This window comes from Eumetopias jubatus, unplaced genomic scaffold, assembly GCF_037043125.1.
Source record: "Eumetopias jubatus isolate StellerSeaLion01/CBP00866 unplaced genomic scaffold, mEumJub1_p1.0 scaffold_10, whole genome shotgun sequence".
NCBI lineage: Eukaryota > Metazoa > Chordata > Mammalia > Carnivora > Otariidae > Eumetopias > Eumetopias jubatus.
The window spans coordinates 104,037,526-104,061,474 of record NW_028274816.1 but is presented as its reverse complement, the minus strand read 5'-3'; the positions used below and the strand labels follow the sequence as shown (position 1 = coordinate 104,061,474).

Here is a 23,949-nt window from a genome sequence, read left to right as displayed (position 1 = left end):
GAAGGACACCCAGAGATGCCATCTGTTCCTCCCCCTGGCATTGGGGGAAGGGAGTTGGTGAGGGGCCTAGTCCCCTCTGGGTCTCGGAGAGGGAAAGGGGAGTGATGGGTACCTCAGCCAGGCCTGTAAGACTCCCTTTCTACTGCCCACCCCCATAGAGGGAGCTGGGAGGAGGGTCTGAGGTTCCCATGGAGACATAGCCCCATCCCAAGGGAGGCCACAGTCTGGGCACCTAAAATGGCTGCCTCAGAGGGGTGGCGGCCATTTTGTGCAGGCTTAGGTCCTGATGGGGGGCAGGGGGGAGGCAGGCAGAGAGAGAGGCAGAGAGAGAGAGAGAGGGAGGGGACAGGTCATTCCTGAGCAGTCTAGGGGAATCTTGCTCAGGGGACAAGATGAATGTTCTGTAAAACTGCTCTCATTACACCCCCTGCTCCACCAAGGTAAAGACATACACACAAATCTGTAAAGGCTCCACTCCATTCTGTCACCCAGAAGGACACCTAGCCAGCCAGCCGCCACCACCATCACCACCACCAAGCCCGAAATAAGACTGGTGGGGGCAAGCGTGCTGGAGGAGACTTGATTTCCCACCAAAGTGCCAAGCCGTGGGAAGCAGGTGGATTAGAACCCAGGTGTCCCTTCTCTGGCCGAGACCATCTAAAGCCATGTCCTAGGGCCTCCCCTCCCCTCACCGAAGTGGGCAGGCAGGTGAAGAATGAGGGTGGGTGCACGGTGAGGAGGGGGCAGCCCGTTCTCCTCACCCCCACATCCGATTTGAGGGGAAGGGCAGGAATTTGGAGATCCTCTGAGGGCCTGGGTCTGCTGGCATGAGCTGTGCTGTGGGGGGAAGAGGAGGGGAGGGGGCAGGCTGGCACTGCCCAGACGGTGCCCGTTCCATCCGTTCAGGATGCTTGAAGCTTCCTCCTGAAGCATAAGAGCACCTGCCACCCCCTTCCCCAGCTCCCTGCCCCACCTCAAGTCCAAAAGGGCTTTGGGGGGAGGGGGACCTGCCGCTTCTTCCTGGCTCTGGGGTGGGCACCTGCCCCGCTGCCCCCTCCCCCGCCCGCCGCAGTGTTCTGGGGAGCGGCGGGCACGCCAGATGGCGTGGCTGAGAATGCGACGTTGCCGGGAGGTGAGGGCTGGCACGGGTGAGATGCGGCTGCGTGCCTTGTGGTGCCACAGGGGAGGGGGAGGGGAGGACCAGGGAGCTGTAGCCCCCTCCTCCATGCTGACCTCCTGTCCTGACCTCTAGCTCCCTACCAGATTCTCCTTTGCCCTCACCCTGGGCTCCCATTCGGGGCCTAGGCCCCACTGGAAGCTGGGTGGGCACACACCCATGGGGTCAGGCATGATGCTGAGAGTCCTGGGGCAGAACCCTGCCGCACCCTTCTCCCTCCCCACCCTGCCCCCAACCCAGGACAAAGGGCGATGGGGGTGGGGAGCCGTCTCATCCTCCTGAAAAGCCAGCCCCCTCAGGATTGTTCCCTTGCTCCAAGAGTAGAATGGCCTTTGCCCCATAACCTTTGACTTCTGGCTTCTGAGCCCTGTTCTTTTAAGGGATGCTTCCTTGATGGGCACTGGTCTCTGAGTCTCCCTTTCATCAAACTTATCCTCATTCCTCATAGGGATGGTTCCTGGATGGACACCTCCTCCTGGGAGCCTTCCCAGAAACTCCCCAGGCAGGGCAGCTTCAATCCTTACCACCCCCTGTTAGGAGGATCCATTTACCCATGTCTCCCTGACTTGACTGTGGGAGCTACTTGTTTTAGATCTCAATAGCCTAGTGCTTCGCACAGGCTGTACTGACTTGGCGCTCAATAAATGATTGTCATGTCAATGCCTGGCTGAGAGAGTTTGGGGGTAGTGGAGCCTTTCTCCAGAGAATCTCCTAAAGCAGTAAGGCCCAGGGTCCCCGGTGAAGCTCAGAACTCTCAGGCGCCTCCTCCGGCCTTTTGCCCAAATTTCAGTGTGGGGAGCTGGACTTGAGATGGGGGGGTCACAGAGCCCCCCCAAAGTGGCCCTCAGAGAGAGGGCATGGGGGGGTGAGGCTGAGCCTGGGAGTGGCTGGCTCCCATTCACTGGGCACCAAGCTCTGGTAATGAGGTCACAGAAGCCCCACAGCCACCCCCCCCCAGTGGTCCCTACCCAGCTATAGATCCCCTGCTCTGGCCTCACACCTCTCAGCAGGCTCAGAGCCCTTCCCCTTCCACCCCCCACCCCACTCCGACCTGCATCCCTGCATGGGGTAAATGCAACTCCCTAGAGGGGGAAAGGGAGCTGAGGTCCAGGGACAAAGCTGAGTTCCACTCCCACTGCCTTTTCCTCTTTGCTGATGCTACTCTCCAAAGCCACCGCCCCCAATATCTCAGACCCCTTCTGTCTTATGGGCCCTGTCCAGGCTCTCCTCCCCCATGAAGCCCCTACTGCCCAGGGGTCTTGGTCCGCAGGCTTCCCGCACAGGACCAAGGCTACCCATCCTGCCCATCCTGTCTGACACGTGGTATGCAGGCATCTTCATTGGCTTCCCATAACCCCTAGGAGCAGGCCACACTTCTTAGGGACACTCCTGACCAGGCTGCTGCCCAATTCTCACTGACACTTGTCCCTGCCTTGAACCCTGCCCCTCAGCGGCTGCTTCTGCTTTCACAAGCCTCCGGCCTGTGAGGCTTTGTCCCTGTTGTTTCTTGGGTCTGGAGCGCCCTCTCTCCTTTCCTAGGCTTTTAAGCCTAAGCATCACTTCCTTCAGGAAGTCTCTCTGGGTTAGATGCCCCTAGCCAGTCTCCTCTAATGCTTTCTGCACACTTCTACCTAGGCAAAGGTATTGACCTTCGCCTCATGGGTCTCTCCCCTCTGACAGCGCATTCCTCGAAGGCAGGAAGTGGGCCCAGAGCCTGGCACGCAGAATATCCTCAATAGGCTGTGGCACCAAAGGCCTGTCTGCCCCTGTTGGAGCAGGTGCCAGTGGCAGCCTGGAAACTGAAGGCTGCAGGAGGGCAGAACACCCACCCACAGGAAGCCCCTCCTTGAAACCCTTCCTCTTTTGCCCTCAGCCTCCCCACCAACCCTGGAATTGACATGGCAAGTCAGTCTTCCTCTCTGTAAAATGGGCATGATAATTACAATAAAACTAGCCTGCCAGGACTATCGTGTCAAAGGCTAACAGGTATGAAAATGCTGCCTCAGCCCCCGGCCCTGTCCAGATATGGCTGATTCTGCCCCAAGCCCCTGGTCAGCTTTAGTTTTTAAAATCTTTGTTCCTGGAGCTCTGGTCCTCAGTGTTCCAAGTGAGCGGTCAGGACATCCTGCCCCTGCTACTCCAAGGGTCCACACAGGAAGGCAGTCAGACGAAGAGGGAGTTCAAGGTGGCCAAAAGAGCACCGGTCTTAGCAGGGTCTTGATCTTGATCAGATCCCACAACCCTCTGCTTCCTCATCTGTAAAATGGGACTAGTGCCACCTGCCCACTTGCTTACCTCCCTCAGGACTAACGGGAGGACGGAAAAGACAGCCACTTATGAAGTGCACTTGGGGGTGGTTAGGTCCTCATTAATGGGGGATGGTAGCCCCCATGGGGTAGTGAAGGGCATTGCTAAGAGCAGAGGACAGTGTGTGTGTCCTGGGCTCTCTTTTCCCGGGGCGGGCTCTGTGGAGAACTTCCTTGCAACCTGGGCATTTCCTGGTCCCCCCCACCCCCGGAAATCAGAGCCAGACATCTGGGCTGCGGACTTTTGGGGACCTGATACTGGACAGTTCTCTGATGTCTCTCTTGAGCCCAGCATGGGTGGATGGGGCACCAGAGGCTGGCCTTGGGCACAGGGGACTCCCACCTGCAGCAGTGCTGGTGGTCACAGGAGGACAGCCCCAAGGGCCTATGGTCGGGGGAGGAAATGGCCAGGAGGTTTCTATTTAGCCAGATACCTCCTGGCTCAGCCCCTGGGACACTGGAGCCCAGGACAGTGTGAGTGAGACTTAGCCACTGCTTTCCTACTTCACTACCCTGTAGGGTGGGCACAGGGAGGGAAGGGAGGAGTCTAGGGGTAGGAGCCTCATGGACCCTCGTCCCATTTGACAGATAAGGAAACCACAGCACAGACAGGGAGAGTAACTTGCCTGATGTCACACAATAAATGAGTGACAGAGCTGGAGTTAGAAACTAGGACCCCAATTCCTGCTTTGGGGTCCTCCTGTCGCTGGGGCCTCAGAGCCCTCTATAAAAACGTAATATGTAAACCAGAATAACGTAATGACAATGCTGAGCGCTATCTGTACCAGGCACTGGGCTTCCCAGGCATTGTCCTACTTCATTCTCCGCCGGACCTCAGAGGCAGGATTACTACTAACCCCACTTAAAGACAAGAACGCTGAAGCACAGAGAGTTTGGGCTCGCGGCTGCTGTGCCAACATCACAGCTAGTACTTGCAGACGCGGGATTTGAACTAAGCTCTGACTCTCGGTCCCAGCTCTCTTTCACTTACAGACTGTCCAGCTTTCTCTGAAAGTCCCACTCTCGCCACACTGTGGGACCAGCCGCCCCCGTGAGAGAGGGGAAAGGAGGGTGCCCTGGGAAGGGCTGGTGCCCAGGGTTTGCCCTGCGTCCAGGCCCCAGGCACAGAAGCCAGTCTCCACGGGTCTGCTCACGGGTGGGCGGGGGCTCCTTCCCTACACAGGGAGAGGCCGTCACATTAAACATGCTTCCCTCTTCCCCCAGCTCTTTCAGAAGCTGCCCTCCTTGCCCTTGCAGGTTCAGTGAGGGGCTTCTTCCACCAGGAAGCCTTCCCTGAGGTCCTGTCACTCCCTCTTCTGGCCCTTGGCACCACGTCGCGCACGTGGGGATGGACGGACCAGCTGGATCAGCTTCACTCCCGATCACCAGCTGCCTGTCACACCTTTCTGTTCCCGTCTGTGAAATGGGAATAAGGAGCCCTACCTCACAGAATCTGTGTGAGATGAGAAGCGAAGCGGCATCCTCTGAGGAAGCCCCTGGCACCCAGAGGGACCCCGCCACTCGCTCCTTCTCCTCCTTGTCCTTCTCCTTCTGGCTTTCTTCCCGTTCTCGCCTCACCGCCCCCGCCCGGCGCCTGGCACAGGGCCCGGCGCGCCCTAGCCGCCCAATCCCCGCTCGCAGCCTGACTTCCTGCCCGCCAGGCTCCCTCGGCACGTGCCCCCCGCCCCCCCCGCCCCCCCCGCCCCCGCCCCGGGATGCGCCACCTCCTGAGCGGCCCCGCGCGCGCCCTCTCGTCCTCCGCCCGGCTCCGGCCGCCGCTGACCTCCCGGAAGGGGGTCCAGCGGGCGGCTCACAGGTGCGGTTGGCGAGGGCGGCGGCGGGCGGGCGGCGGCGGGAAGAGGACGCTGCCCCTTTAAGGTGCCACCGCCGCGTGGCAGAGAAACAGCTTGTGCCAGCCCCATTCCGCCCGGCTCCGCTCGCAACAAGAAACACAATGCATAACAATCAGGCGCGCGCTTGGAGCCGTGCCACGCGGCGGGGGCGGGGCGGGGCCGCGGGCGGGGCGGGGGCGCCCGGGTCGCGACCCGCGACCGGCGTCCTGCGGCCGCGGGCGGACCCAGGCCTGGCGCTCCCCTGCGCCGCGGCTCTGCGCCCCAGCGAGGCGCCCCTGTGCCCCGGCGCCCCCCGCCTCGCCCCCGCTCGCCTCCCCCTCCCTCCCCGCCTTCGCGCTCCCTACAAAGTTCATTCCCACTAACTCTTTTCCAGGCCACTTCCCCCTCACATCTGACAATCCGGGGCCCCTCATTCTCCCAGTAATCACTCCACTGCACTAATTGCACATGCAAATATGCAAATGCGTATTAATTAATTACTATACTAATTAGTTCTGTGGTATTTGCGAGTAATAAATCATTGGATGGGAGCGAGGAAGCTGGAGACCTGGCCCATTTTCATTCTGCATAAAATTTTAATGGTCTCTCTGGCTGATCCGGGACGGCAGCGCGCGGAGAGGCTCTTAAAGGGCCAGTGGCGGCGGGAAGGGGCAGGGGCGGGGAGCGCGGGGCGACCCGGGCGGGGCCGGTGCCCGGGGCGGTCTTGGAGATGCAGCCCACGCCTTGCACTGGCGGTCTCCAGCTTGGGGTTGGCTTTTCCCCTCCCCTCCGGGGCTAAGTGTCCTCCCGGGTGGCTTCAAAGGAGAGAATCCGGGCGGGAAGGAGGAGGCTGAGCTCGTTTTCTTTAAGAAAGGAAAGAGGGCAAGGAGCTGTGAGAGGCCAATGACAAGGCCTTTGGGGCCCCGTGGAGACAGAAATGAAGACTCCATCCTCAGGACGGCTGAGTAAACTGAGGCACTGGAAAGGCCAAGGTTAGCTCTCACCCCTTGCCTGTCCCCAGGGGGAGTTACAAGGATGGCCTGGGTGCCCCAGTCTTTCCATGTCTCTGGTGGGGGCCACACAGGAAAGGGGGCCACCCAGGAAAGCCTCCAGCTTTCCCTTTCCACATGATCAAACAACTGCCCCACCCCCGAGGGCACCAGCTGGCACCCTGGCAGAGCCGTCCTGAGCTTGAGTGGGCCTCCGGGACCTTGCTTTATTTCCAGGAGGTAGTCAGGACCTGGGCACAGGGAGGGGTCTGGCTGCTTTGCAGGACCATTGACTCGGGGAGGCAGCGGGTTGTGCCTCCCGATTGTGCCCAAGCCAGAGGATGCCAGAAGAGGGACCACTTTAGTAGAGGCTGCAGATCTACCCTGAGCCGCAGTCCCCAGTACCAGGGTCTCCAGTCTGGTTCATGCTCACCTTCCAATCTTCTGCCATCAACAAGCCCCTCGGCGGGGCAAAGCCCAAAGGGGGTCAGTGCTCTGGTGGGGCCAATAATAATAACAGCAACTAACAGTGCTATTAATTCAGGCTTTCTGAGAGCTCTAGATGTCTCATGACCACTCGGTTACATAGGTTCTGTTACAGTGTCCATCTTATGGATGGACAAACAGGGGCACCGGAAGGTCAAGCGACTTGCCCAAGGTCACTCAGCACTGAGCAGCCAAGTGGGAATTTGAATGCAGGCGGTCCAGCTCTGGCATCTGGGTTCTTGACACCATACTCTGCCACCTCTCTCTCTACTACCATGTCCTCAGCACATGCTGAGAGCCAGGCCCTGTGCTGAGAACTTCACAGGCAGTGTCCTAGCCAGTCCTCACAACCACCCAGAAGGTAGGTTCTGGGATTTTCCCCATTCCAGAGTTGGGGAACCCATGGCTCAGAGAGGTTGACCAAGTTGCTCTGGCCACACAGGGAGGAGGTAGCAAGGCCAGGTTTGCTCCCAGCCTGTGTGACAGTAGTTGAGCAGGCTCTCAGATGCCCCTCCCATCCCACTGGGGGTGAGGCACGATGGGGTCATGGCAGCCCCTGCTGAGTAGGGAACAAGAGAAGGAAGGGATTTCAGTTAGACTGTGGGGAGGATTTTCTTCTGGAGAGGTGGGGGCTCTGGAGCTGGAGTGGGGCGGAAGCTGTTCCTTCTTTCCCAAAAAGCAGGCTCTGGAAGGCCCCTGGCTACTGGAGGGGCAGGGGGTGCAGGTGGGGGTAGAGGGATGGTAGGAGAACAGAATGAGAAAGTCTAGGCACAACGATATGACTCCAGATTCCTGGTGATTGTTGTTGTTCCTCATTTTGGCCGTACCACACCTACCTGCTCCCACCCCTTCTTCTGGAAATCTCCCGAACACCTCCACTCCAAGATTTGCTACTTGAGGGGACCCAAGCAATCCAGTCTCTGCTCTTTCCAGCGGTGGGGAGGAGATATAGCACTGTCACTCTGTATGAGCTTACTATGTGCCAGGCACTTGATGTGCATCAACTTGTTTAATTTTCACAATTCTACAATCAGTATTCCTATTTTATTAATGGAGACAGGGAGGAAGAAAAGAGGTTAAGTTACTTGCTCAAGGTCACACAGCTAGTAAGCGGGAGAGTAGGATTTGAACTCCCGACTTGGGAGGCTCTACCACCCTGCTCCCCCTTCCCTGCTGAGCTCCTGTGGCTACAGGGGCATGGCCAGATTGACTCCCTTGCCCAGGGGAGTCAGGGATCACAGTAGCAACAGGCCTTTGGGTGAGTGCCTTTGGAACTGGCAGATGCAAAGATAAAGAACATGCCTCCTGCCTATCATTCGCACAGCCCCCCACCCCACGTGGATTTTCATGGTGCCCTTTACATGCTAGTACAAGTTGGGTAAGGTGAATGCTCAGGAGGCCCAGATCCCTCTTCTCATTATCCTGGGGATGGCACCCCCCCAGAGTGGGAGGCTATGCCAGCATTCCCCTATCAGCCCTCCCTTGACCCAACAGCAGGGTCAGGGAGTCTGTTCCCTGCGGGTCAGGGAGTCTGTTCCCTGAGGGTCAGGCGGACCACCCAGATCCAGGGAATTGAGATTCCAGCTCTCAGGGAGGAGCCCAGGGTCCTTTTCCCTCCCAGTGTCTCAGGGGAACTCCCTTAGGGGAGTTCCTGGACACCCTCACTCCCCAGCCCTAAGAAAACCTTTGACACCTACCTTTTGAGCCTGGGAGTCCCTGGGGGAGGAGGGTGTACGGCATTGGGAGGGATGGCCTTTGGGCTGCAGCCCAAAGGAAAGAAAGGAAATCCATCCTCACACCTCTACTCCCCCAAAGCCCAGAGAAGCTGAGTTCATCAGGGTTACCCCCCCCCACATGCTCAGTTCCGGGGAGAATGGGGCACAAGTTGGGGAGTTGAGGGGAAGAGGCAGGAGGCTCTGAGCTTCTCCACGTAGCCCTCAGGGCCGGGTGCCTGGGCAGGAGGAGGGGGCAGAGCAGCTGCTGGCGATTTATTAAGCAGTCACGGAAAAATTGGTTTATAAATTAACAGCTGTTTTAACTTTAGGGCCTCTTCTTCAGGGAATGGAAGCAGCCGACTGGACCGGGATCGGAGTGTGTGTGAGGGCTGGTGGAGGGGGTAGGAGGCGGCAGGTTCCGGCAGCTGGCATTCTTTGGGGGCAGCCTCAGCTGGCACCTCGGGGGGCACCAGGCAGTGGCCAGAGCAGGGGGTCTCCAGGTGCCCGGGGCTGAGGCTGCCCCCACTGTGGGCTCCCTGCTCGCTCACTCTTCTCACCAACATCCTACCTGAGGGCGCCCGAGGGCAGAGACGCCGCTGTACTCATGTCTGCCACCAGAGAGCAGCCTCCACACATGGATTTCTGCTCCCCAACCCTCTCCCGTCCCCCTGTGTGGGTCCCAATTGGGCTGGAGAGAAACCGGGTCCAAGGCGGAGCAACAGAGAAGCCTCGTCCAGTGCATACAAGCAATCTTCTACTCACCCATCTTGAATGTATTAAAGGCAGCCATAAAGAGTGAGAGCTCTGGAGTCAGACTGTTTTCCTGTGAACCCAGTGAACCCTCTGGGCAAAAGTTCTGAGCCTCATTTGCCTAATCTGTAAAATGGAATGATACTAACGAGGCTTAAATGAGATCATACATATAAAAGGTCTAGCTCAGGGCCCAACACGGAGTAAATGCTCCATATATGTCACCCATTGACAATTTCTATGACTTGCGTATTCATCCATCCATTCATTCCTCAATCCATCCCCCTCAGCCTGTAGCGCCTCCTGTATACTGGGCACTCTGGCAGGCAGGTGATGGTGCAAAGACAAATGGTGGGAAGGACACTTCTCAAAACAGCGTGTTAAGAGTTATGATACACCCACTGAACAGGGAGGGAAGGTTGACTTGGATGGGCAAAAAAGAACGTTTTGGGGTGATGAAAATGTTTTATATCTGTGTTGTGGTAGTAGTCATATGTTGTTTAAAATTCTCAAAAACTCATAGAAATGCATATCTTGGGGTCACCTGGGTGGCTCAGTCAGTTAGGTGACCGGCTCTTGATATGACCTCAGGTCTTATCTCAGGGTCCTTGTTCAAGCCCTAAGTTGGGCTTTGCGCTGGGAGTGGAGCTTACTTAAAAAAAAAAAAAAAAAAAAAAAAAGGAAGGGGCGCCTGGGTGGCTCAGTCATTAAGCGTCCGCCTTTGGTTCAGGTCATGATCCCACGGTCCTGGGATCGAGCCCCACATCGGGCTCCCTGCTCAGCAGGAAGCCTGCTTCTCCCTCTCCCACTCCCCCTGCTCATGTTCCCTCTCTCACTGTGTCTCTCTCTGTCAAATAAATAAATAAAATCTTAAAAAAAAAAAAGGAAAGAAAAGAAGGAAAGAAATATATATATTTGATGGGGGGGTCAGAGAGAGAGGGAGAGAGAAACTCAAGCAGACTCTGCAATGAGCGTGGGGCTGGAAGCAGGGCTCCATCCCACAACCTGAGATCTCGACCTGAGCTAAAACCAAAAGTCCAAGGCTTAACCGACCGTACCACCCAGGAGCCCCTAAATGTATATTTTGAAATGGTACATTTTATTGTATAAAAAACTCTGATTCAATAAAGTTGATTTTTTTTAAAAGATTTTATTTATCTGAGAGAGAGAGAGCACTAGCGGGGGGGGGGGGGGTGGGCAGAGGGAGAAGCAGGCTCCCCGCGGAGCAGGGAGCCCGATGTGGGGCTCCATCCCAGGACGCTAAGATCATGACCTGAGCCAAAGGCAGACACTTAACCAACTGAAACACCCAGGCGCCCCCCAATAAAGTTGATTTTTTAAAAAGCACCCAATTCAGTAGGCAAAGGGATGGGTGTTGGATGAATAAATGAACGAATGAATGAATATGTTGAATGAATGTTTCAGATGACGGCCCATCTGTCCTGATACCACTTTTGTCCTGGCTGAGAATGACCTTGCCCTCTCCTCTTCTTGTCCACGGGTTTCCCCAGAGGCAGGCCTTGGAATTCGCCCCTCCTCCCTCTCCCGTCTCCCCACCAGAAGCTTCCGCAGGGAAAGATGCCCCGGTGTGCCCAGCTAGTGCTCCCCGGCTTCTCTAAGGTTGCTTCCCAGGGCTTCCGGGGCCTCCCTTCCAGCTGCCACGTGCCAGCCCGGCCAGCTCTGCTCAGCTCCGTGGTGCGAAGGTCACGGGTATGATGCCCAACTACAGGCCCGCAATACCAGCAGCTCAGCCGCCCAAACCCTGGCCGACTCCGCCACCTGCTGGCCTTTCTCGGAACCGCACTCCTGAACTCCAGGGAAGCTAGACTTGACTGCACATCTGCCAGGAATACAGTCCTGGGCTGGGGGCTTTACTCGCTTTATCCTATTGAATCGTCCCAGCTACCATGTGAGGTGGGCTTTGAAATACGAGGAAACTGAGGCACAGAGAGGGTAAGATTTTATCTAAGATCACACAGTAAATTATAGATCCAAGTTTCCTACCCAGGTCTGTCCAACTCCTCAGTGTATGTTCTGTCCACCTGACCGTATCTTGCTTGGGGGAAGGGAGGAAAATATTCGCGATCTTCCACTCTCCCCAACTCCCAGAAGGAAGGCAAAAGCCTCACACCGCCCTTCCAGATTCACCTTCCAGAGAAGGTGAATGTAGTGCCTCCTGTACGCTGGGCACTGTGGCAGCAAGCCGGCAATGATGTGAAGAGAAATGGTGAGAAGGACATGTCTCAAAATAGTGTGTTGAGACCTATGACACATTAATGGACACACCACAATTCTTATTTTTGTCTGTCCAAGCAGAAAGACCCATAGTTCAATCAGAGTTAAGTCAAACAAGGTCTTGATTTTGTTTCTTGGACCCAACCGCCTGTGCTTCTAACTCAAGAATAATAACTGAGGAGTGGCACATTATTTTTACATCTCATTTGCATATGATTAATTCTAAGTCAAAGAGAATGGAGGTCACCCTGGCCCCTTGCTTCTTAGTCCCCCGCCCCCATGTGCCTGACCCTGGCCACATCTCCCAGCTCCCGCGGGGGCTCCCCCACCCTCACAAGTCCCACCGCACCCCTTGCCCCTGACCGCATCCCCCCCGCTCCCAGAAGTCCTGTTCCCTTCCTCCTCCGTCACCCACGCAGCCCCCGCCACCTGGCCGCCCACCTGAAAAACTTTTCCTCAAGTTCTTGAGAAGTCGCGTAGGATCCAGGAGAGAAAAATCAAAGTAATAAAACCTCATTTAATTCCTAACGGAGGGCAGAACTGTGAGCTGCAATTATCTTAATGCTGAGCTATTTTTACTCTCTTTCCATCTCTGTCTCCTGCCTCTCTCCATGGTGAGGCTTTCTTTCTCCCTTTGTCTCTCCATCTCTCACATGTGTTTTCTCTCCTTTCACTTTGTCCTGCCTCCCCACCTTCTCTCTCTCACCTCCTGTCTCTGTCTTCCTTCTTCCCTTCCTCCCCCTTCCTGTCTGTCCCTGTGCCTGTTCCTTCGTCAGCCAGGCTTCCCCCCCCTTGTGGCCCAGGTTTTGTGGCCAGAGCTGTGGGGGCCTGGGCGAAGGCTGGGAGAAGAGGGTAAAAACCCTCCCATCCACCCCAAAGAGCCCATCTTCCAGGCCTAGCTCAGAGGGGGAGTCTACCTTCCCAGCTGCCCCAGCCTGGGTCAGGGGAATTTTTCCCTCATGGCCTCCCAGAGCGCCAATCCTTTTGGCAGAACCTCCATAGATGAGTCCTCCCTGGTCAAACGAGCCTAGCCGCCATGGTCCCCGAGGCTTTCTCACTCTGATGGGCTCTGAGGTGTGACTGGTGGTGATGCCTCTCTGTCCCTGTCCTCTTGTCACCCACCCAGCTGTCCTCTGTCCCCCTTCACCCTGCTCCAGGACTTTCCCACTTCCCCAGCCCTGGAAGCCACAGGCCCCTCACCCTCACCTTGGTCCAGTGGCCAATCAGGTATACATGCCCTTCCTGTGCCCCTCTGACTTTCAGGACCTCCATATTTATGCTCTCAAGGCACTGCCAAACTGCTCTTTGCCACTCCCCAGCACACTGCCCCTGAAAGAGGGGTCTAGGCCAAGCCAGGGGCTGCCAGAGATGCCCACACCCCTGGGTCACGACCCAGCATCTGGCCGTTTCCCTGACAAGCATGTAAGTCAACAAACACAGTGGGATTTGAACCAGGCCTGGGGTTGGGGGGTAGTGGAGCTGAGTGGCCAGGATTCCCAGCTCCTGTAAGCAAAGCTCTGCTCTCCTGCCACCCTCTGGGTGACTGGGGGGTGCAACATCGTGCCCTTGACCCCGTTTTCACAAGACTCCTCTGGTCTCTTGCTCTCTTCTGCCAAGGACCCAGCATACTGGGGCTAGGAGTGGAAAAGTTGCTGGAGGGGGTGGGGCAGGGGGAGTGCTCCTGGCTGTTCCAGGTCTGAGCGTGACCAGGAGAGAGGACAGCCAACACAAACAGAGCCCCAGGAAGGCGCACTCTTATGTACTCATCTACACATGCACCCTCTCAACGCTACGGAAAAGCATTCCGGTGCTCTCCCATAGGCCTGCAGAGATACCCAGGGCCTGGACAGATAAACAGGGACACCCTAACCCACCCTAACACACAGGACCAGCTTCTCTCTTTTCCCCTCCAGAGACACACACCAACACCGGCAAAGGGAGAGAGGCTCACACCTCCGAAATGAGCACATGCACCTCTCCCCTTCCCCCAGCTCTGTTCCCGAATGCACCAAACTCACACATGTGATGGCACGTGTACTGGTACAGGCAGCCCCCCAACTCTGTCCCCCCGGGCTGGCTCTGGCTGCCCCCCCCCGGCTTTAGATCTGGGGAGAAAAGACCGGAGACATGTGAACCCAGGGTACATCAGGGCAGGAACACAACCCCCCCTGCCCCCCAGGATCACAACCTCATCCCCCTCTTCTGCACAGGCTAGAGCTGTGGATACAGCCCCTCCACCCCTCCCAAGCTGCCACACGCCAGCCCATCACCTTGACAGCCTCTGACATCCTCCCCCACACCCACACCCTCCCCCAGCACACAGCCTTCCCACACCCTGCCACTCACACCCGCATCCTTGACACTCTGACACACTTACTCACATAGACTCACACACACTCATGCCACACGGACCCCCCCCCACACACACACATACAAGCTCCCTAGCTACGGGCACCACAGGTCCCCCTGGCACTCACACACGCTCCCTGCCATGATGACTGACACGTGTCCTCCCCCACACACCCGCTCTTTCACACTCTCTGGCTCTCTAGGACACCCCCATTCACAGCGTGACATGCTGGTGGTAGTTTCTCCGGGACCTCCCAGGCCTCCTCGTGAAACTCCAAGGACCCAGGCCACGAAGGGGTTAAAGCCAGAGTCCCGTCTCCCGGCTGCCCGTCTCCCCCCACACCTCCCGCCTCGGCCTCCCCACCCCACCCCCATTATCCTCCCCGCTGGACTCCATCAATAATGCAGCTTCAAGTTCTCGGGAGACGGCAGGGGGGCCCCCAGCCCGCTCCCCGGGTCCTGGCTCACACTCCGCACCCTCCTCCCGGCCCGGGAAGAACACGGTTCTCGGTGCTCATTGGCCACTTCCCCCTGGGCCCTCCCACCCAGCCCCCGGGCGCCAGTCCCAGGCCGAGGGGCGGGCCGGGGACCCCAAGGCTGGGACCGGAGGGTGAGACCTGGAGGGATCGAGAAAGGCAGAGATAGAGGCGCACGGAGAGGAAGGGAGGGAGAGAGAGGAAGGCGGAGACACCCACAGAGACCCTCGGAGAGAGCGAGGGAAGGAGGGAGAGGCGAGACTCAGGGAGAGGGACAGAGACCCCGAGCCCACGAGCCGGGAGCCCAGGCTGCAGGCGCCCGGGGACCCGCACGGCGGGCGCGGCGGGCGAGCCCGAGAGCCGAGAGTCGGGGGCGCTCGGAGCCGGCGCGACCCCCTCCCGCTCGCGCGCCCTCCCCTCGCGGCGCGCGGTATTTTTATCTGAGCGTGAGCCGCTCGCCTCCCCCTCGCAGCGCACAGCCAGCGCTCGCCGCCGCGCCCCGAGCAGCGCGGGGAAGCTGAGCCGGGACCGCAGCCCGGGACCCCGAGACGCGCGCCCCCAGCCTCGCCGGCCATCCCTCCCGCCATGGACCCCAAGGACCGCAAGAAGATCCAGTTCTCGGTGCCCGCGCCCCCCAGCCAACTCGACCCCCGCCAGGTGGAGATGGTAAGGGGGCCGCGCCCCACCCCCGGCAGCGCCCCCAACACACCCGCGCCTCCTCCCGCGGCGGGGCGCTGCCGGGGCCGAACCGGCCTGGGTCGGGGGGGGGGGGCGACGGAGCGTCTCGGGCCGCCTCGGACACGCGGGGGCGCGGGGCAGCGCGTGAAGTTCGCGGCGGACTCCGGCAACTTTTTCCCGGGGCCGCAGAATGCCGGGCGGCGAGCGTCGGGGCCCCGGCCGTTCCGGGCCAACTCCGGGCGGGGAGACTGTGCTCTGGCCCCTGCACGGTGTCCTAACCGAGGCTGCCACTGGGACCGCTGCGCCCTGGCCCCAGCCAGAGCTGGTCGGAAGTGAGACACGTGGTGGTGCACTGACCCGTTGTACAGAACCGGCCTCCAGCTCGCCGCCCCAGGCTCTGCCCCTCTCTGGTCCCACCGTGTGTGCCCGGGCCGGGCCTCCAGAGCCTTGTTCTGACCTCCTTCTGCTGCCAGGCCCTACACGGAGCCACAACATGCGGGTGGGGGCGACCAGTCGTCACAGAAGCCAGACCCCTTCCCAGAGTACTGAGTTCTCTGGAGAGTCTTCCTGGGGGTCGAGAGGTCTCCAAAGGTGGTGGGAGTGGACGGAGGGAGAGAAGAGGGCTCCGCCCCCCCCAAGTAGAGTGTTCACTTGTTGCTGAGCTGCAGCTGACACCCAGCAGAGCAGTGAGAGTGGAGCCAAGTCATTCTGGGGGGAGATAGGGGGGCCATGGGGTCCTGGGTCTAAGCAGCTTTGGGTCTGGAGGGAAGTTTGGAGAGCTTGGCAATGGGGGCGGCTGACAGTTTCAGCTTCATTCACCTGGTTCTCTTTGTGCATTTCCCTGGAGCTCCGAGGGGACCTAATTAACTGACAGTTGGTCTGATTGCCAAGCTGGTGGGGGGGGCAGCTACTGGGAGTGCTCAGTGCCCCCCCTCCCCCCCGCACTGTTCAGCTTGGCTCATGTATCAAGGAGGGCAACTTTATTTTTTATGGGCACTGGGCCAAGAGTTTTACAGCCTGAGAGAGACTGCTAGAGAGACCCAGACACCGTCTTCCAGGGACGCCTCCAGGACCGGGTGGGTCTGGGGCTCAGGCCCACATCTGAGCCTCAGTGTGAGGTTGCAGGTGTCTCCACTTCCTTGGCTCAGCCTCCCTCTGCAGCGGGATCTGGTTTCTTTGGAGCCCTTGAGCTGACCTTAGGTGGGCAGGGCCATGTGGGTGCCATGGCCCAGGGGGGCATCTCTCACAGTCAGCTTCTGCTCCTGAGGTCTGATATCTGCAAAAGCAGGAGGGGATGGGCCTCCCTGATAGGGGAAGGTGGAAAGGGAGATGCCCATTCTGGAGGAGCCACGGAGTGGGACAGGTATGAGCTAGGAGTCAGTGATGGGCTTTTCTCCTCCTTTCTCTGCTGTGGTGAGCTGTGTGGTCTTGAGCTCCTGCCTGAACCTCTTTGAGCCCTAGGTTTTCACCTCTGTAAAATGAGGGGGTTGCGTGAACTATAGAGTTCCTTTCAGCTCTAACAGTCTTTGATTCAAAGGCTCCCTGGGGATTTCAAAGCACTGTTTGTTCCCTGCTGCCTGGGGAGGGGGGTGCAGGTGTCTGTCCTGCTCCCCTCCCCCCACCTCTTTCTCCATCTCCTTAGATCCGGCGCAGGAGACCAACCCCTGCCATGCTGTTCCGGCTCTCAGAGCACTCCTCACCAGGTGGGCCCTTCCCTGCTGCCCCAGCCCTGGCCCTACCCTAACTCTGAAGCCTTCTTGGGGCCCTTGCCAAAGTCCTATGAGTAGGTGACTGAGCAGAAGATGAGGGGGAGTGGGTACGATCTGGGAGCCCAACCCTTCTGGGTTCATTTATTGACCAGGCACCTTCCAACACCCAGAAGGAAAGGGCACACTTTCCCTTTCCCCAGAGCCTGAGCCTTTGGGGAAAGTAATTCCGATTCTCTTTCTCTCTTCCCTTTCCTCCCCGTCCTCTCTCTTCTTCCTTCGGTTTCCCTTGGTTCATTGGTGGTCTCCCTCAGAGGAGGAGGCCTCCCCTCACCAGGTGAGTTTCCAGGGGCAGCTGGAAGGAGGGATGCTGGGGGCCCTTTTTGGTGGGCTGGACAGGATTCCTCCTGACTAACACATGATGCCACCCCGGAGGACACATTACCATATCCATTGGCACCTTGGTAAGAGTGCCTCGCGCCAGGGTCCCACTGGTACAGACTCCCCTGCCCTTGTCTTTCCTCTGCTCAGACTTGGGCTGGGCCTCCAGAACCCTGGATTCTGCCCTGAGCCAGGTTGCAGCTTATGGAAGACCCTCCCAAAGCAACAGGGCAGCCTGGCTGGAACCATCAGCGGAGGCTAAAACAGTTGTGGCCTGGGTTGCCAGGGCTGGGGTGGAATGGAGGAATGGTGAAGGGAGGGGGCCTCTGGTGAGCCTGTTTAACCTGTCACTTACCCCGGCAGAGAGCCTCAGGAGAGGGGCACCACCACAAGTCGAAGAGACCCAACCCATGTGCCTATACACCCCCCTCGCTGAAAGGTACTATCCCCCCCTCCATCAGTCTGGCTGGCCCCTTGACACCCCCAGAACCAGGCTGACACTGGGGGAGGGAGGTGAAGTTTTGAGCTTTTGTCAGTGGGGAGGGATTGTCTTGTGTACCCCAACCACTACTTAGGGACCAGATCTTTCTTAATTTGGTCTTGTAAAGAAGGGCCCCAGGGGCTGAAAGGGGTGGCTGCGGGCCTTCAGATCAGGTTGTGGGGTTGAAAGAAAAGAGGCGGCTAACCTAAAATGACAAGTATCATCAACATACAGATATTCAGCTCTGTACCTCCTCTTTGCAAGTGTGTGCCAGACCACCTTCCAGTGCCCCCCCTCTGTCCCCCGCCACGCCCCCAACCAGCACCTTCTCCAGGTACAACTCTGGCTCCCCTCCCCCACTGGAAGAACATTTGCTCAGGCCAGCAAACTGGTTGCTTCTTGGTCCTGCTTCTCCTTTCTATGTTAAAACACAAGTCATTCCTAGAGCACACACTTAGGAGAGAACACCTAGTGTGTGCCAGGCCTCACTGGTGGGCATTAGGCAAAATGGGAGGAGTCAGATTTGGCCTCCACCCTCTTGGGGCCTTTTGCCTCAAAGGGTCGTGGGCAAGTTACCGAGGAGAGGAGGGTTAAGCCTGGATTTGAAGGATGAGAAGGGATTCAACAGGCGGGCAAGGCATGGAAGGGCATTCTAGGAAGAGGAAAGGAAATGTGCACAGGGGAGGAGGTGTGAAATCACAGGGAGTCTTTAGAGTCCGCCTACCCCTGGAGGAGAGGGAGTGGAGCTGGGGACGTGGAGCTGGGGGCGGAGCTGGGGGCGTGGGGAGGGTCTCTTCCTAACTAAGCCAAAGGATGCCTTCCCACTCCCACCTCAGCTCTGGCCTGAGGCTCTTCCTGCCTGGCCAGCCCCCTCCTCCTGTGGAGGGAGGAGACCGGAAGGGTGTGCTGGGAGCTCCTTCTGGGGTGGGTTTAATGAGTTCCCAGCACCGGCCAAGGTCAACAGGCGCACCTGCTAGCCTGCCTGCCTGCCAGGGTTAGGAGCAGAGAGGAGAGGCTGGGAGAAGAGAGAAGGGCAAGGGCATCTTCTCTCCCCACCACACCCAGGACAGAAAGAGGAAGGGATAGCATGTGGGCAGTGGGTGCAGCACCTGGAAGGACTTCCCACCTGTAGGGATGTGGGGGAAGGCCAGCCCCTGAAGGAGGCATGAGGGAGGTGGTGGCATCTTCTCAGGAGAGAACAGAAGACCTCTCTCTCCTCCTTACTCTGGGCTGGGGAGGGCTGAGTGGATTTGAGGGGCAAGAACCGTCCCTTGGACTCTTGGTCACGAGCATGGGGCAGAAGGCTGGGGTGAAGAGGCTAGGGCCAAGGGGCTTCCTGGGCACCCTGCAAGGGCTGGAAATGGGCTCCCACCACCATTGCCCCTTTGGACCGCACCTTAGTAGGGACTGAGTTGGGAGAGGCAGGGCAGTCTGGGGGCTGTACTGTGGACATTCTGGCTTTGAAAAGGAGACTTGGGTTGGGGGAGCTCAGGGCCCCAGAAATGGGGACAGACAGAGAAGAAGACAGCTGGGAGGGCGAGGAGGAGACCCCAGAGAGCTCCGAGTGCAGGAGGGGAGGCGCGGTGCGCGGGAGGCTCCCGGGGCACCAGCAGGGGCGGGCACTGCACACCTATTGTCACTGTGGCACGGGGACTAAACTCTCTTCCCCTGACTGGGGGAGAGGGCGCTTGCTGGAGCAGCCACTTCCTCTCCTCCCTTCGCCCCCCAATTCTCAGAGGACCCTTCTGTACCTGGAGGGCACTGTTTCGCAGACTTCAGCCCCTTTCTGGGCAAGGGAAAGCTCCTGGCAGGGTTGGGTTTTTTTTTTTTTTTTTAAGATTTTATTTATTTATTTGACAGAGAGAGTCAGCGAGAGGGGGAACACAAGCAGGGGTAGGGGGAGAGGGAGACGCAGGCTTCTGGCAGAGCAAGGAGTCCAATGTGGGGCTCGATCCCAGGACTCTGGGATCATGACCCGAGCTGAAGGCAGACGCCCAACGACTGAGCCACCCAGGCGCCCCAGTGTTGGGGGTTTGTAAGGGGAGAAAGCCGGGGGCCTCCAGGGGAGGGTGGACAACACCGAGTCTTGGCTTGAGGGGGACTCTCCAAGGCTGAGCTCTCACACTTGGCTCAAGGTAAAGATCCGCCATGTCCCCAAGGCCAGGGCAGGGCGATTTATTGCATTTTTATTGCCTGGATAGCTTGCCCAGAGCCAGTGGGAGGCACCGGGCTGGGAGCCTGGGGCAGGGCGGGGCAGTGGGCACACACAATGCGCCCTCTGTGCCTGTCCCAAGTTGGCAGGAGTGTGATGCCCTGTTCATCGCACCAGAGGTTGCCAGCCTGGATCTACCCCTCTGGGCTTTCTGAGGGGAGGGCCTGCCTGCCTCCCCAGAAGGAGCTGTAACCACCCCAGCCCCTAGCTTCTCAGCATCCTGTCTGTGAGCTGTGAGTTTGGCTACCCAAGTGCTCTTAAATCCCACCGGCTCCTGGTCCCCCTGCTGCCTCTGCCCCAACCACTTGTCACAGGGTCCCCTCCACCCCTGCCATTCCCCCAGAATCCCCCAGCCTTGGCCCCTTTCTCCTAACCCCCTGGGCCTTTCCATCTTTTGGAAACTTCTCCTCAGCTGCCCACACTGTTCCTTTCCTAGGCCCTATCCCAGCAGGCCTTGGTGGTGTTGGGGGGGTGGCTGGTGTTTGCTGCTTTCTAGGTCACCACAGAGGGAGCTGGAAGCTTGGGGATGTGGGTCAAGATTGTGGGGGCTGCGTCTGAGCATGCCACATCCCCAGGCACAAACCTCGCTGGCTGCGGACTGTTACATCCTCCGTCTCTGAATTGTCCCTATCTCAGCACCTGGGGCAGAGATGTGTGGAGTGGCGTCTATGACAGGCTAGGGCCCGGGGGGGGGGGGGGGTGCCGAGCCCAGCAGGATCGGGGTAAGCAATGAGCCCTCAGCAGTCTGGGCATGCTGCTAGAAACAGAGGGACAAATCCCGCAGGCCCTGGTCCATGGGTCCTGTGCCTCCCGGCCGGGGCTACAGCTAGTGGACACTGTCTCCAGTACCTGGGAGAAGCAAGTGCCCCAGCCACGGAATGTTAAGCTGCTGCTGTACCTGCCTGGTCTTGTCCAGCACGGCGCCCTATGGTTCAGGGGAACTGCCTGGGGCCGGCCTCTGAGGAGGTCTGCATCCCTGGACAGCTTAGGAGCCAAACACGATTAAGGGTCTACCCCCTGCTGCTTCTGCCCTGGTCTGGCCCCCCAGCAGACCGACCTGTGACCTTTAGCTTTTGAACTAGAGCCCTGCGGGGGGGGGGGGGGGTTAGCCATGCCCCAGGCCGCGGGAAGGAAGTTGGGGCCGGGCCACGTGACTCTCCAGCTCCATGGGGCACTTCTTGGCCCGGCTCACCCTTGCCTTCTGGGTCCGCCTGTGCCAGCCGTGCAGCGCATCGCTGAGTCTCATCTGCAGTCCATCGGCAACCTGAGTGAGAACCAGGCCTCGGAAGAGGAGGATGAGCTGGGGGAGCTGCGGGAACTGGGCTACCCAAGAGAGGAAGATGAGGAGGAGGAGGAGGAGGAGGAGGAGGAGGAGGAGGAGGAGGAGGAGGAGGACAGCCAGGCTGAAGTCCTGAAGAGCAGCAGGGGGCCTGGTAAGCTGAAGGAGCGGGAGAAGCCTGATGCGGACCTCCCTGAGTGTCCTGGGGCACCCCTCCCAGCTCAGAGCTTGCATGCACGTTAAACCGCAGTTGCACGGTGAGGGCCTCCCCACCCTCCCACCCACAGGTGCCCTAGGATACCTGGGCTGCTCTCATCCTGACCCTCTCCCGAATCAGGTCGTCCCTAGGAATTCCGCTATTCCCGAAGAATTACAGCCACGTGAGTTTTGCGGCTAGACCCAAGAAAAGACTTCCCATCCATGGCCGTGAGGGAGTACAGGAGATGCCAGGATAGAGAACTAAGAGTGCGATACCCCCATTACCTGTGTTTTTAAATGTAGGATGTGGTTTCTGCTGGGAGGCAAAGAGCTGGTTCTTAAGTCCTTCCCGGGACCCTGCGGCTGTTTCTCCCCCTTTTATTTCCTGGGCTGGAGGTGAGAGGGCGCCCTCTAGTGTCTAGATGGAGAATCTAGGATTCAAGAACAACCCAGTCTTCTGCGCTCCAACTCCAACTGCCAGGGAAGAGAGGGGTCAAGGAGGGGCCTAAGACCTACACAAAAGACCTCAGAGCTAGAAGCCCCAGATCCAGAAATCTCCACAGAGGGTCCTGAGGCCCAGAGAATTCCGAGGCAGAAAGATCTCTGCCCCTCCCATGGTTGTGTTTTCCATCCTTATCTATGGAAGGCTGTGCCGTATCTATCCCTCCCCGCTCACGTTAAACTTTCTGGTCCCATTATTTATGGGGATGAGAAACAGTCGACTAACCCTGCTTGCAGTGTTCCAGCCCTCGCACCCAAACAAAATGGCTTGGACCTCTCTCTGCATCTCTGACAGTGGGGTATCAACGCTGGAGCAAAAGCTCCAGGTGAAAGTTGAGTCAACTCCCACTGAGACCCTCAGGACAGGTCAAGAGGAAGCAAGAGGAGACTGTTCTCTCTGGAAAAGCAGCAGGGCAGAGGGCTAAATGACAAGACTACCAAGGAGAAATATCAATTGCCACCACTCCGGGAGTGCCGGTGCTGGTCTGGTCAGCATATTAACAATTATTTAAGGCAATCTACGCAATTTCCTTCTCACCATCCCCTTCAGAGAGGTAATAACTGACTTATCTAACTCATATAGCTAGTCATTGGGAGAGCATTCTTGGTCCAGCGTTCTCTCCATTATACCATGATACCCTCAGAAAGCTAAGCCTCAGCCGTCAGAGTGGCTCCGCTCCTGCTCCAGGACGGCTGAATGGATACTTAGAGACTGTGTTTTTATCCCTTCATTCCCATCCCCAGCTGGGCAGAAGACAGCTTGTGGCCAGGGTCTGGAAGGACCCTGGGAGCGCCCACCCCCTCTGGATGAGCCCCAAAGAGATGGAAGCTCCAAGGAACAAGTGGAAGACCTGGCACTAAATGGTGAGGCTTGGTGGTGGCACATGGGGAGGAGGGGCTGGGACTTTTGTGGGCGTGGCCAAGCCCTGAGTCCCTCGCTTGCCTTGCAGAGCCTGGGGAGGAGCCACAGCGCCCCGCCCACCCTGAGCCTGGCTCATAGGCACCCGGCCTTGCATCGCTCAGAAGGAAGTGGAGGGGGCATTGCTGTTCCCCAGATACCCACTCTGTCCCCACCCTATTTTGTACCCTTCCCCCTCACTCGCTAGGGCTGTGGCTTCTGACTTCTAGAAGACTTAAGGCTGGTCCGTGTTTGCTTGTTTGCCCACCTTTGGCTGATGCCCAGAGTCCCTGGGCACTTGCTGCCTGATGCCTACCCCTGCCAGTCATTCCCCCATTTACCCAGAGGGAGGCGGGATGTGAGAGAGTTTGGATGATCCAGTAAGGGGTGGGCGGTGGGGTGGGGCAAAGGTTTATCCTTCACAATTCTACTCCCCAGACCCTTCTCCTGGGCACAGGAAACCCACAGGGCAGGACCCTAAGATCTGGGGAAAGAGGGTACTGAGAACCTGTAGGTGCCCTTAGATCCTTCTCCATCCCCTCTCCTATGGGGGATTTCAAGTTACCACCCCTCTCTCTGGCTTCTACCAGGGCCCAGGGCATCCTTCTCCTCAACCTCAACATTTTGGAAATCTTCCCCTTATCACCCCTGCTCCCCAGCCTGGGTGCCTGGAAGATGGACTAGCAGAGGCTGCTTTGTTTCGTTTTGTTTGTGCTTTGATGCCGGGAATGCCGCCTAGTATATGTCCTTAGGGGGGCGCACGGTGGGGAAGCCAGGTTCTCCTTGTCCTCCAGCTGCTCTGCCCCCTTCCCCTCTTCCCTGACTCCAGGCCTGAACCACTCCTGTGCCGTAATAAATAAATCTTTGTAAATAACCGTGCTGAGGCTTCTCTTTCAGGGGAAAGGAGAGGGAGGAGGGGGAAACGGGTTCCCCTATGTGGAAGACCTGGTGGGTGGCCACCTCGACCCTAGTGTCCAGTCCTCTAGTCTGGGTCTTTCCTGAAGACAAGCTCAGAGCACTCTTAGGAAGGACCACAGAAGTACTAGATCCTGCTAGGGAGGCTGAACGAGGCAGGGAGGGAAAAGAACTTTCAAGAGTAATTGGATTTCTCCAAAGGGACCAGTCCCCCAGCCCCAAAGGCCTCCCCTCAGGAAGTTCCCCTTTTTTCCCCACAGTGCCAGGCCTCCGTGGCCCAACGATGATGATGCCCCTGGGCTTCTTTCCCATTTCCTCCACCATTAGTAAGAACCTCAAGCAGTCCCCGCTTCCGGCCCTGGGGTGGGGCCCAAGGGCTGGGGGG

General features: G+C 58.3%; 1 protein-coding gene across 2 annotated transcripts; it reads left to right on the top strand.

Annotated features, from left to right (window-relative positions):
- The first annotated feature begins 14,885 nt into the window (after positions 1 to 14,885).
- Positions 14,886 to 23,007, top strand: PPP1R1B (protein phosphatase 1 regulatory inhibitor subunit 1B). 2 transcript variants are annotated; one of them, XM_028089918.2, is made up of 7 exons: positions 14,886 to 14,981; positions 16,636 to 16,696; positions 17,014 to 17,036; positions 17,444 to 17,519; positions 20,994 to 21,206; positions 22,496 to 22,615; positions 22,702 to 23,007. In XM_028089918.2, the coding sequence occupies exons 1-7, from the start codon at positions 14,901 to 14,903 to the stop codon at positions 22,749 to 22,751; spliced, it is 624 nt and encodes a 207-aa protein (XP_027945719.2). In that variant the 5' UTR covers positions 14,886 to 14,900; the 3' UTR covers positions 22,752 to 23,007. The 2 variants fall into 2 exon arrangements, with proteins under 2 accessions (XP_027945719.2, XP_087883430.1); XM_088027304.1 differs by lacking the exon at positions 22,496 to 22,615 and having other exon boundaries at positions 14,901 to 14,981.
- The last annotated feature ends 942 nt before the right edge of the window (positions 23,008 to 23,949 follow it).